The 14,346-nt window shown below is 35.8% G+C and overlaps 1 protein-coding gene across 2 annotated transcripts in view; it reads right to left on the reverse strand.

The window, feature by feature from the left end:
• Positions 1–652: 652 nt before the first annotated feature.
• wwk (white walker) overlaps positions 653–14,346 on the reverse strand; it is a 76,162-nt gene continuing 62,468 nt past the window's right edge. For both annotated transcript variants that reach the window (XM_065228171.1, XM_065228170.1), the window contains 6 exons: positions 12,122–12,229; positions 11,628–11,835; positions 11,327–11,440; positions 3,772–3,919; positions 3,566–3,702; positions 653–3,500 (listed from right to left, as the gene is read on the reverse strand). In XM_065228171.1, coding sequence (XP_065084243.1) covers positions 3,342–3,500; positions 3,566–3,702; positions 3,772–3,919; positions 11,327–11,440; positions 11,628–11,835; positions 12,122–12,229 — 874 coding nt within the window. In that variant the 3' untranslated portion in view covers positions 653–3,341. The remainder of the gene's footprint in view (positions 3,501–3,565; positions 3,703–3,771; positions 3,920–11,326; positions 11,441–11,627; positions 11,836–12,121; positions 12,230–14,346) is intronic.

Here is a 14,346-nt window from a genome sequence, read left to right on the forward strand (position 1 = left end):
CGAAAGGGATCAGTTTCAAGAAGTGACAGTTTCATCAGATTCCCCAATTAACCATACTCAAGCAAAGTAAGAATATACAAGCTATATTGCGACTATATGGTTACTTGGGTACTCATATGGCCGTCAGAATGGTTCATCGGTTGCGAATTGAAGTATTTCTGAAAGTGATGCGTAATATTTCTCAATGTTTTGTATTTATCCTAACGTTACCTCAATGTTATTTCACAGACAAGCATACACAACACATTGAAAATTTATAATTATAAACCCTACCGCCATCTGTCGTATATACTTTAATGGGCCCGATTTTTTCTGAATCATCTTACCCCTTAAATGCTGCACAGTAGGCCTGACCGTTTTGATATGTGTGACGCATCTTCGATGTGAAGCATATATCAAATAGTCAAGAAAAATCATGGAGGTATATCAATCATTTGCCAGGATGCTTTCAAGAACTGGCTGTGTTGGTGTTATATTAAATTAGATTAGTACGGTAGTAGTTCGATTCTTGCTTCAACCGGAATTGCCCTATTGGTCTAGTAGATGTTGTGTGTTGTCCGGTTGTCTACTGTTAAGTGTTCAGTGCAACGGTCAACGGTCATAGTTTTAAATTAAATGTAATTTGCGAGGCCGCATAATGCGTTATTCCCCACGGCTCTAAAATCGAGCTATTTTTGGACTCTTAAATCGAACCAACTTTTACTCTCTCGGTATAAAGAAATGAATAGAAGTATTGCAGTCAATCAATATTAAAATTATTCAAATTTACCTCGGGGAACCGAAACTGCATTTTTTTTTAAATTAGCAAAAACAATTTTCTAAAATCTTCAATCAAAAATAATTCATTGTACTTCATCCTAGGTTTTCAACAAATAATGCATGTAAACAAACCATCGAATTGGCTTGACGAAAAATGCAGTTTGTCCTCCATGCTCGTGACATAAACCCACTACGATCAGTAGTTTGATCTATTATGGTAGGGGATATGGCTTTAATGTTAACCTATGGATCTAAAGATTGGGCCCATTGATAGAAATCTCCTGTTCTTCAATTTTTCGTCATCTGGACAATACAAATGGATATTTTTGGCTGCTAATGAAACATTTTCAAAAAATGCTTTCCTTCGAAATTTTTGTATGCAAGATTCAAATTGGCCGATCTTTTGCTCTAATGTGAATGAATGACCATAAAAAGCAATTATACTAAGTTGCATACAAATCGGAGAAATTCGAGTCTGAAATTCATTTATTTTTTGCTATTTGGCCTGTGCTCAATACCCTTCTAATACCTAGAGCACCCTCCAAAGGCGCGCCCCTTTGTTAGTCAAAATCAAGCAATGACACCGATATTGACCATACATCAGAACCCTAGTCTTAGCCACTTCAAACTAGAGAACAACGAATAGAAAATTAGGAATCACATAGAAGTCCAAAAAGCGCCCCACTTGACAGAAGTTTCGTCAATATTTCCATCAATATGTTCATGTCAATATTTTCAACAATATGCTCGGGAGGTAATCAATACTGAGTCGCTCCTCACTAACAATGTTTTAGCCGCTGGCATATTTCGAATCAAATCACAACCACCTTGACAAAAGATGCCAAAGAACAGGCCACATCTGCTGCTGTAGTCAAACAGAAGAGGAAAATGAGGGAAAATATTGAAACATGAAATCAAACTTTTTTGATTTTGCGTCAATATACTCATCAATATGATACTTTTTAGTATTGACAATATTTTGCCTGTGTGGTGCTTGCTTAAGGCATTGTTTTCTTGTTTCCAGAGTTTTGTTCCTTTGGTTACTGCAAAATCCTGTTCCTCTAGTAGTCGACTATGATTCGGTGGTAGATCTTACACCATAACGCACCACGAAGAACTCGCGTTATGTGGATTAGTTTGCTAGTGTAATTTTATTAGTTTATCCCTCCCTTGCCTTCATCCTCACTATGCACGCCAGAGGAAAACCTGAATGTATCCACCTATGATGAGATCAAACCTAAGAATGAGATAGAAATGAAGAAGTTCGAGTCTGAAATTCATTTTCTGTTTGGTCTGGAAATGCTCTAACTCATCACCCATATTCTTGTTTTAGTTCAAACCGTATTTTTCATACAAAACATAAATTGTTTAAAAACTTTCGAACAAAATCGAGAATATGAGTGAAAATAACGATTATAAATAATAAAATGTCAATGCATTTAATATATCCAGAGTTCAGAACTTTGTATGTCCTAATAGAATACCTTCTTTGGCTTTAGTGTATGGAAAACGTAGTTCTCAAGCTGTATAAATCTATTGGAGAACTCCTAAAAATTGTTATTAAACAAATTTTAAAATCTCCAAATTTAGTGTTTAGGGTTCGTTCTAATATTACGTAATCCAATAAAATGGTCTCCCCATCCTCTCGCCACGAACTCTTTCAAAACCAAATACATGACATGTAATGCGATGATAGGACAACTTCACCCACTGTTGAGTTTCGTAATATTCGAATGGGGCCACACCACATTTTTTCCACCAGTTATAGAACAAGCAGAGTATGACGGAAGAATCGTGAACAGTCCTAGATAACCTATGCCACCACATTAGAACGAAATGGTTAAATACTGACATCATCACTAACATAAAACTCGTTGTTTCAACCTCTTACGCTCTTTGCTATCAGTTCCTAATTATATTCACAATTCATTGAGGCGCTTTTGCCAAAGCACTAAATACTTTAGAACATCTGTCTCTAATTCACTTTTGGCCGTGGAGTTCGGTACCGCTCAGTCCTCTCGTACCCTTTTGTTTGTCAACCAATTTTGTAAAAGTTTTACCAAAACTACAATCGCACCCGTGTTTTATATTTTTTTCTGTTTATGTTCTATTAGACCTCTTCCTCGTCCTTCCTACCAATTATAATACTGTCGAGAAGCACCCAACACCACATCACGAACGACCCCTACTTCTGATATTACACTCCATTCCTAAAACCCTTGGTTCCTTCTACTTGTGTCTACATAGATACTTGTCTCGTTCGCTCAGGTTCTTACTTTTAAAACTGCCCTTTTCCTGATGCTTTTCCCGCTACTGTAAAATTCCTAAACATTGAATCACTTCTGCAAATTTCTACGATTAAAATGGCTCTCAAATGGTTCGCTTCCTATGTTAGCTTTTACAATGTACATATTCGATTCTCTTCTGATGCTTTTGCCTTCAACAATATTATTATTTTACCTGATTCTAAGGATTAGTCAATGTAACGAACTAGTGTGTTGCTATTTTCATATGCTGTACAGAGAGGATTACCTCGTCATTGTGTATGTCACCCGTCACCCGCCGTAAAGCATGCTTGGGTCTTACGTACTTCCTGAGCCATTGTTGCTATTGATATTGGTGCTAGTGCTACCGCTAGAGTGCGTTTGATTGCGCTGGTTCAGAACGTCGTCAACTTGAATCAGTTGCTCGATGGGAATCAGCGACAGTTCGCCACCGGGCGGTGGTGCTGGAAGTGCGTCCTGAAAGCGAGCGTAAACGGTTTAATTCGAGGAGATACGATTAGTAAATAGTTGAGGGCAATTACTCTCGCTTCTTGTGCAGCTCTTTCGGCGCGCTTTGCTCGTTGTTCTTTCAACTTTAAGGAGAATATTGCCACCGAACGGGCCCGTTTCACCAGACTTTGCTTAAGTCGTGATTTCTTGGCGGCCAGTTCAGCTGCGACTGAAAGAGTACAAGCATATTACCAACAATCAACGGTCGCTATTTGAAACTAGGAAGAGAATGCAATACCTTTTGCTTCCTCTTCAGTTTGTGCCTTTACGGGAGGTGCAGTTGTGCTAGTTCCGCGTTGCTCGATGGCAGGTTTCGGGGCCATGTTGCTCCACGAGGGTGCCCCTTTTAGCAGCTCCGAATCGGACCCCGTCGCCAGTTCTTGTTGCTGGAATAGTTAAGATTGTTTTAATAAAATGAAAGTTATACAAAGACACACTCGATATTAAGCAAAACATTTTGTAACAGCAACCTTCAATAAATCGAAAAAGCCATTCTTATGCATTATCAGAATACAGTCAACGTGCCATCCTGAAATTCCGTGGAGTAGAATATCGAAAATCATGTAAATATGTGTCGGTGCTCAGAATACATTCTGGGTAGTTCTTTTTACACAGTGACACCCAAATGTAGACAGGTATGTATCTAAAAATACGTTACGCTTTATAGCAAAAGTATATTCTAGATAACTCAGGAGACCATAAGAAAGTCCAATATTGGCGAACGGGCCCGGCATAGTGGTATGCATCCATGTCTCTAACACTAAAGGTAACGAGTTCATATCCTATTCCCGGACAAGTCACGAATTACCTAAAATGTGTTAAAGTGACTATAATGTATGTAATCTTAAATGGCTTAATTTTATATTATGGTCACCGGAGTTATCCGGAATGAGTAAGTTGTGTAGAACTTAGTATGGAGTAGATTAAAGATGATGTTGAGTGAAAAGAACTCATAAATAGGTACATAGCTTACATATAAATAAGAGACAACTGAGGCATTCCACGAAGGTTCGCAAATCGATCCTGACCGATCATTTCCAATTACGCTGAAACTTTGCACAGTTGTTCCTTTTTAGTAAAGGCGCCATTTTGTGCTCTCAGTTTTTCATATTGAATCACGACTACTTTTGGAAAAGGGCCTGTGTAAAAATAGTACTAATAAGTTTAAAAATATATATTGCCGAAACGCTTTGTTCGATTGATTTGGTGTCTTCAGCAAAGTTGTAGATATTATTTTGGCAATTGTGTAAAAATATATACACTGTAAAAAATTTCGTTTGTATCAATGAAAAAAATTATATTTATTATTAAAAAAGTTAATTTCTCAAAAAGTGCATTTTTGAAAAATTTTGTTTTTAACCTCATTGGTGATGGTGATGCCAAAGTAACATCTACAACTTTGCTCAAGACACCAAATCAATCCAACAAACCGTTTCAGCAATATATATTTTTTAACTCATTAGTACTATTTTTACACAGGCCCTGTTAGAAAAGTAGTCGTGATTCAATTTGAAGAACTGATAACACAAATTGGCATCTTTACTAAAAAAGAACAACTGTGCAAATTTTCATCAAAATCGGAGCCGATAAATAAAAAAAAAATTAAAAAAAATCGTAAAAAATAAGTAGAGAATTGCTCAACTACTTAAAGCTTTTTAACTCAAAAATTACTTCCCGCACGCAACCTCAAGGTTGGGAAAATTTTACCCTATCTGGTGATGGTTTTAGTTTGCGCAACAAATATACGATATATCCGGAGGAACATGATTTCGTCTAATTTTGTAAATATTTTGTAAAATTTGACTAGTGATCGCTCACAGATAGGACCCGATTTGTACGTTGTGATTTTATAATTAAAATGTGATGATGATTTGGTCCGTCCTGCCATGGCTGAGGCAGATGATACTATTCAGTTCATTTATTTATTATACATAACATAATGATTAAACTAATTGTCAATTACATATACATTGAATGGTGACATCTATTGATAAAAATAGAAACTATTTTATTACTTAGGGTAAAGGCGGTAAATGTCACTTGCACGAACAACAAGGTATATGTTGTATCCGAGGGATCGCGGATACAAAGTATATTCGTTATGAATCTGGTAACACTGTAGTAGGCCAAACAAGTTGATGTTTGAAGTTATTGTTTACAAAATCAGTTGCGGAAGCGGCGCCGATGGTGTAGCGGTGAGCGTGATTGCCTCTCACCCCAAAGGGCCTGAGTTCAATCCCAGTCAGCACAACTGGGACTTTCTGAGGCATAAAATCATTATTTTTCATAAGGCAAATCAATGAAACTCATACTGATTTCTTGTGGCTAAAATTCATAAGTTTTGTTGCCTGCGTGTATTGTTATCACCATATGAGACACATAGTATCCTAGTGTGTCACAATTCAAATCCATAGTGTTCAGGCATGATTCATAGCATAAGATTCACACATGAAATGGATGTGTTGCACAATAAGCGCAAAATTAAGTGTGAGACACATGATGATGACGTGTAGAATTTTTTTGAGTGTAGATTAACCAGTCATAGCCATATAGACCTATCATGGTGCCTTCCTGTTATATGGCATATGGTATCCAACGTATCCAGTATTCTGCGCTCGATAAGTTTGCCAAGTAAGTTTTATTGAGTGCCCTTTTGACATTCTTGACGTATCTTAAGTTGGAGGCGAACCAGCCCAAGGCTGAAAGCCTCCTTATAAAGCTAAATAATAATAATAATTCTTGACGTAGAAAATATTTACATTTTTGTATCTATGTAGGCTTTGCAATCAACAATATTGACTATGAAGGTCTCTTTAATAAAGAAATCTGAATCTAATCCATCAACAATATTGTAAATACAACCAAAAACAAAATCAAGCGAATATATAAAATATTAAGCCTGCCAAGACTAAAACAAGTAAATATTTTCTCCTTCTTGAACGTCACATTCATGGGCACTCACGGCGTTCATTAACGATCGCAAAATACTGGATTGCCATGTCTGTTAAATCTACCCAACACACTACGAAAAAATCGTGTAAATGTCGGTTCCCTGAAACCGACACATGTAAGCGGCCTCTTTGACATAAGAACCAGTTGAAAGAAACGAGAAAATCAATGCAACCAAACGTTCTCTTTGTCGAGTTGCTTATGTTTCGGTTGGAAAACACTTAATTTGATATGAAATGTTTATTTACGTTCCATGATTTACATCCATTATGGATTACGTCTCGTGTAAAGGCAGTTATTTCTAAGTGTGCACAGCAAAAAAAATTTTTGATATCACGTCAAAGTGGATGCACTACAATCATGTCGAAAATATGGTGTAATATTACTTGCTAAAAAGGACAAAATTATCATTAATACAATGCATGAACTGACATTACGCTGCTTTTACTGCATTTGTTTATTTATGTGGTCATAAAAATTACATGAAATTTTCGAAAGATTGTAGTGCATCCACTTTGATGTGATATCAAAATTATTTTTTGCTGTGTGTAGGAGCTAGATTAATCGCATCATTCGTGCAGTTTAAAATTAAATTTTCATACCCCTCGAACGGAGCAATATTTCAAGATATGTTTTTCTATAACCTCAAGAAAAGAGGAATTTATTAAGGCTAAGCCTAAAACTACTGCAAACTTTTGCTTCATTTTCTTAAAATTTTGGGATTGACGGTCGTCCTGAAACTGCTCGAATAAGTGATTATTGATACCGTAATACGGGGTAACATTGATAGTTTTTTTTAAGTATATTCTATTTATATATAATGCAATGAATGTTTTTCAAAAAAAAAATTAAACAAGTAGAGTAAACGCTCCTACACAGCAAAAAAATAATTTTGATATCACATCAAAGTGGATGCACTGCAATCATGTCGAAAATTTCATGTAATGTTTATGACCACATAAATAAACAAATGCAGTAAAAGCAGCGGAATGTCAGTTCATGCATTGTATTAATGATAATTTTGTCCTTTTTAGCAAGTAATATTAAACCATATTTTCGACATGATTGTAGTGCATCCACTTTGACGTGATATCAAAATTATTTTTTTGCTGTGTATAGTTGCGGTACGTTAGAAGCGTTCTAAGTTGTATATTGAGTCTCCATGCAAACTATACCCAAGTAACCAAAAGTTCCGCATTCAACGATTAAAATCACTTCCAAGTTCCATAAAGTTGAAATAAAGTTCCGACCGAACCTTCAAGTTTCATAAAGTTCAAATAAAGTTCCGACAGCACATTCAAATTCCATAAAGTTCAAATAAACTTTCGACAGAACTTTCAAGTTCCATAAAGTTCAAATAAAGTTCCGATAGAACTTTCAAGTTCCATAAAGTTCGAATAAAGTTCTGACAGAACTTTCAAGTTCCATAAAGTTCAAATAAAGTTGCGACAGAACTTTCAAGCCACATGAAGCAATCCACACAAGACTTTATTTGTAACAAACTTAAATGTACGTAAATATGAAATGATCAGTGGCCCGAATAAATCATAATTCTTATATTTATGCAACATTCTATAAAAAATAAAATAAAAAGTAATTTCCTGATTTCGAACCCGTGTATTCGGGCATGCGATCTACGATTGCTCACCACTGCGCCACAAGTGTGATGGAATATGATGCGGTCAAACACCAATTTAAAATTCATCAAAGTGTTGTGTTTCGTATTCAAGTCAGTCAGGTGGCTAAGAAAACTCCAACAATAGGCGGGACAACAGCTCACTTTAATATATATCAGATGACGTAGCGGATTGTGCTGAGACTCTCACGTAGAAGAACTGGGTTTAATTCTTCAAACAGCTCCATTACTACTACTATAATGCTGATAAATCAATACACATTTAATATTTGCCTTTAGATATAACTTTCATAAAAGTGCGAACTAAATATAGAATTACCGGAACTTTCAAGGTTTTATAACGACTTAAAAATGAGGCTGCTAAGAATTCTATACACCACCTTCAACCAAGCTGCTTAAGCCATAAACAGCCTTTTATCAGAACTTTTGGTTACTTGGGTAGGAACCTAACGCTTTTAACGTATCGCAACTATTGGAGCGTTTCCCCTACTGAGGGTCCTAGAGTAAATTCGACAGTAATATCATAGAGGTAACTCTAAGACTAGTAGGTCCCGAAGAAACATGCTCAACTTTTTGGCTCAGCTCTGGTACTATTTATCTTCGGTTCCAAGCTAATCGATGCACCCCTCGAAACATAGGAAAATCTACGGACCTCTCATTATATCTGTAACTTTCATGGCAAATCAAAACAAACATTGTGCAGTACTAGAATTTCGGCTAGAATGGGGTACGTTAATCGATTTGCTTGGGACCAATAGGCTAGTCAAGTAGTGAGCCAATGTCCTAGATAGTCGAGTTGCACAGTATTTTCATTCACAACCATTAAATGGATGAAAATTTGTCGTATCCGATAACAGCTTTTTAATCACTAGATTTGAAAGTTGTGAGATTTTTTTGATATCATTTTTGCGGTTACCATCTGGATGACATCAGAAAATAAGGATGAAAAGTGCAGTCATGTTCATTTTTCTACCTTCATTGAGCTGTACAAAGCCAACAATGCACTGTGGTCCAGGAAGCAAAATTAGGTGGAATAAATTAATAACTCGAAAAATATTAGAGATAGCGTATTGACGTCTTCTAAACATTTTCTTGTGAGCTTTATTCGCGTTGGTTGCAAAAGTGCCCTAAACGCCAAATTCTACCAGCAACGTAATTTGGCCTCTAACTTTTTTACTTCTATAGATAGAGAAACTAAATATTGTACAAAGTTGTGAATTATAAAAAATTAGAAAACTTTCTTGAACATTGTTTTTGTTTATCTCTTCTATATTTGGAGATATAAGCCATTTAAAAAAACAAAAGCCAAAAATCAGTTTTTCTGTCATATTTTTTTTAAATATCACTTTTTCTTTACAAATTCCAATAAATCTTTTACCTTATCTCCGTTCATGAGAAGAAGGGTAAGATCGGCCAAACGAATCGCTGATAAATAAAATCTGAGTTAATATAATGAAAGCACTTGAAAAAAAAATACCATTTCTCATTTTACAACGTTTTGAAATGAACAATTCAGCGTCTCAAAAATCAACGCTTGCTTTAACTCATACCGCAGTGAATGATTGATTAAAATTTTCAAATTCGTCTGTTTGTGTATGAAATACGCATACCTATAAATAATATTCTTGTTTATGTTAAGGGCATTAGCAGTCTTGCTTGGGTTCCATTTCTTATGCTATTTTGAAGATTATATGCTATATATTATATAAATGTATTCACAAAATAGTGTATCATCGATCTGGTTCTTTGATACTCGAAAGAAGTCCGAACAATGTAGATTTATGGAATAAAAACCCCTATTTTCAAAGTGCATTTATTTAAAAAAATCAAAAATTACCTTCACCAAAAGTTGCTAAAATGTACTTCTTGATATGCTTTTTAAAGTGATATGTATCACTATCGGTTGTACTTGCGCCATTTTGAAATATTACGCTTGAAAATTTGAGCTAAAAGACTACAAAACTGACGATAACTTTTGACAGGAGACTTGTACTGGTATAGTGTCTTTGGAGCAAATATGTATTTTAAAATTAACTATAATCGTTCTGAACATAGTAGGCCAAAAAAGTGATATTTAAATAAAATATGACAGAAAATCTGATTTTCGGCTTTTGTTTTTTTAAATGGCTTATATCTCCAAATATAAAAGAGATAGACAAAAACGATGTTCAAAAAAGTTTTCTAGTTTTTTATAGTTCACAACTTTGTAGAACATTTAATTTCTCTATCTATTGAAATAAAAAAGTTAGAGGCCAAATTACGTTGCTGGTAGAATTTGGCGTTTAGGACACTTTTGCAACCAACGCGAATAAAGCTCACAAGAAAATGTTTAGAAGACGTCAATACGCTATCTCTAATATTTTTCGAGTTATTAATTTATTCCACCTAATTTTGCTTCCTGGACCACTGTGCAATGTTTGATTAAGCAGGTTTGGTCTGAATAATTTCCTTCCAACTAGGCGTAAATAGTTGACAAATGACATGATGCGAAGACGTCTGTATTTTTCAAGAAAATCCAATTATTAAATTGCTAATATTTTTCTAACCTCGCAACCTTTTTAATTTCAGTCAAAATAAAAGGTATCTTCAAACTACGCTTGCGACTTGAAATACAGTAAACAAAAGTATATGCAAATAAAGTATAGTTTTGTGCAGTTTAAAAACGGAAAAAAATATATTTTGCAAAGACATGTTGACAGATAGATGTAAACAGTAAACTCAGTTAAATGTGAAGCCTAGGTATACGGTGTTTCAAAGCTAGCTTTATTTTGCCAACATGACAGTTCCCCCGAATTTTTCCCCCAGTTTTTACGTTTTTAGAATTATTGATTAAGTGGTAATTCTGCATTTTTTTAATTTGATAGGCATGTCATGATTGAAAATAAAAACATATAAAACTGTTACTGTAAGTGTCTAGCAAAAAAAACAGAAGTTACTTTAAGTGCTTTGCGATACAATCATGCAGATTTCAGTATGTATCAATTTTGACAGCAAATCAAACAGACAAGTTATTCGATGTATTTTTAAGCAGTGTTGCGCTGCAAGGTAAAACATAAAACATGTTAATAAATTTCAAAGCATAGCCTTCAAGTGCAACGGTCGACGAATCAATTTTTAATTTTGCGATCATCTCTTGGGCCAAATCGTGAATTCACACACAGCACCGAGTCCAAAAAGGCTACGCCGCCAAGCTGGTTTTGCAAGTTACCTTCGCTACAATACAGTCGGTGCTTCTGTGTATAATTGAAGGGTCTGCCGCCTTCAAACGTTTCGCCCACTCGGCACCTCCACTAGGCCCAATCGTGAGATGGTGTTCGGTGTGCTTTTTGTTGCAATTCATTACCATTATTCAATGAGATGTCAAAGTGGATGATAATCAACGGAACGAAAAAAAAAACAAATAATGCGATGATAGTACCATGAACAGGAGAGAATAGAAAGAAAAGTGCATCCACACGGGTTAGTACAGTACTGTCCGCTTGTTCAAAACTGACCTTTAGTCGGCTCACCTCGATGTTGGGCATCCACTCCTTTGATTTGATGCGCGGCCGGAAGGGAGGAATTTCCGGTATCCTGGGTGGGGAAGCGTTCGCCGAAGAAACGTTTTGCGGGCTCTGGTTGACCGGTGAGTGCATAGTAGAATGTGCTTGCTTGCGAAAAGGAGGAATCTCTGGGATTTGAATTGGCTGCGAGGATATCCGCGGACTCATGGTTTCACTGCAAGTATTGATATGTGGGTGTTAGAGAAGATTTATGGTTGGTGGGGACAAGGGGGGATAACATTCACTTGTTCTAGTGTTATGCTCGTTAGACCGAATTGTTCAATGGACAGTTTTCTTTTGATAGAAGAAACAACTTAACAATAAGAAAGCTAGAGATAATTTTGAAAAATATTTGCATACTTCAGCTAGATCGGATAAAATAAGACGTCTAAGTTCACACCTACGGGAAGATTTAGAAACATCTAGATTTAAAGAAGGGAAAGTTTATACTTAAACCATACCCAAGATTGATGCTTCGTTTATCGTATATACTATAACTGTGCTTCATCGACTGTCCACGGAATGGCGGAATATCAGAGAGCTTAATGCTTGGCTGCTTTGGACATGCACTATAATTGTAGTTATAAAGAATGTATAGCAAAAATGCTAGCAATAATATATATAATAAAGTGTGATTGAAACCATTCGACCCAAAATGAATAATTGCGAAAACATCGCTTTACCTTGAATTCGTCGAATTATTTCATGAACATATTCAACAAATACACGTAAATACATAACTAACTAACCATCTGCATTACAACACATTAAAAAACACAAAAGACTGAAAATGAAATGATATTTTACGGATTTTTTTTTAAAGTTAACTTTAAAGTACCTTGATATAGAGATTTAACTGTTACTTCAAGTGGATGATTGATGCTCTGATGTTGGTAAAAATGTGTGATACAAACGAATTATGTATATCTTTTTTTAATTTAATTAGAAGTACCGTAAAACGGGATATCTTTGATAATGCGGGTAAATTTGATAGTAGAATATAATAATTAAATTTACTCTCTGCACTTTTTCCGAATTGGAAACATTTGTTCCATATTATAGCTTAGGGTATTGCCTTTGATATCGTATAGAGTTTTTATATAGTATGTGTACATATGTTCCAAACATATTTAACAAAAAACATCTTGTTTTCGCCTGTTCGAAAAGGTACTCAAACAAGCACTTGTGAAATGTATTTCCGATATAGCCATCACAAATTCAATGTTGTCTTCTTATTGCTTATGATGCTTCTGATTATATACTCATTCAAAGTTTTTTTGTTTAACTAAATTGTTTGAGTTTCACGCATGTTTTTCTACTTTCATCGAGCATTATCAAAGTAGCCCCAAATCAAAATAATGATTTTTAGTTATAAGACTAAAACAATAGTGCAAATTCAATAATTTACGTTAAACATATTACTAATGAATCTACTAAATCCTCAGTTAAAAAAAACATTCATTGCTGTAAAAATATTTAGAATATACTTTGAAAAACTATCAATGTTACCCCGCTTCACGGTACTCCTAACCCTACACTGAGGAAATTATAGATGCGATTTTCATAGTCACCATCGTATAAACGTATGAAAATCTGATTCCAAACCACTTTCATATGCTTCGTATGAATTCATAATACCCGTATGTACATTGTTTTTCAATGCAATCAAAGATATACGGCAATCGTGCATTTTCATCATGGTATTATTGATTTGCAGCTAGCAGATTCAGTAGCAGCTGTGCCACCACAATATACAGATTTGCCTGCTTCAGGATGCAGAGGATGTCCTATAGGAGCCGAAGTGGATCGCGTGTTCGGTGACGGCACCACCATCTTCTGGGACAACTAGGGTGGCTGTGGTGCTCTATACGATTTGTATTCGGCCAAGAGCTGCCACTCGCTTTGCAGTGCCCATCAGTGGCGGAGAGGCCAAGAATACTTAGACGCTTTTCCTCTCCGGAACTGAAATTGCAAAACATATTGCAGCTTAAATGAATCTTGCAAAACATCGCCAATAATAATGCAGCATTGCCTGTAAAACCAGCTGTTGTGCTCATCGACACTTAAATCACCTCCCAGGAGAAGAAATAGAAAGCAAGCAGCATTAATGTCTCCAATGAGTTTCGTACGACGCACTTTATGAAATTATTTGCCTCAAAATGACAAAATGATTTTCATAGCTCAATCTTATGAAATCCATAATAAATTCTTGTCGCAAAAAATACGATATTGTTTTTGGAAACCTGTAATAAATGACTCCTTGTACAGATGTGTCAAAATGTAGTCGTTGGAAAGACTTAATTATCCCCAGACTTAATCCAGAAATTTGAGATTTGGTAATGTGGTTCAGGTGGTGCAGTGCGCCGAGTGTCTGCTCAGCAAGCAAAAAGGTGTGGGTTGATCCACGGAAGAACATACTTACTTAAAATCCCGATGTAGACCTCCGTGTTGACCTTGTCGCCTTCTGAAATGAACACCGGGTCCATTTTTTTGCTATCGGAAGCCATCAATCCAAACATCATAACGCTAGCAGGATGCTTGGTCAGATACACGTTCTTGCGCTCGTCGGCCACGTCGTTTACCGGAAAAGAACTTATATACCGGTCGGTTCTGGAATTTTATACGGGATCAACGGTATACATGCTCTCGTCGGCGAACAGGATTACCGGATTTTTTCGCTTGAGGA

Source organism: Ochlerotatus camptorhynchus, unplaced genomic scaffold (genome assembly GCF_037179485.1).
Source record: "Ochlerotatus camptorhynchus isolate MF236.1 unplaced genomic scaffold, CSIRO-AGI_Acam_v1.1 ptg000284l, whole genome shotgun sequence".
In the NCBI taxonomy this organism is placed as follows: domain Eukaryota; kingdom Metazoa; phylum Arthropoda; class Insecta; order Diptera; family Culicidae; genus Ochlerotatus; species Ochlerotatus camptorhynchus.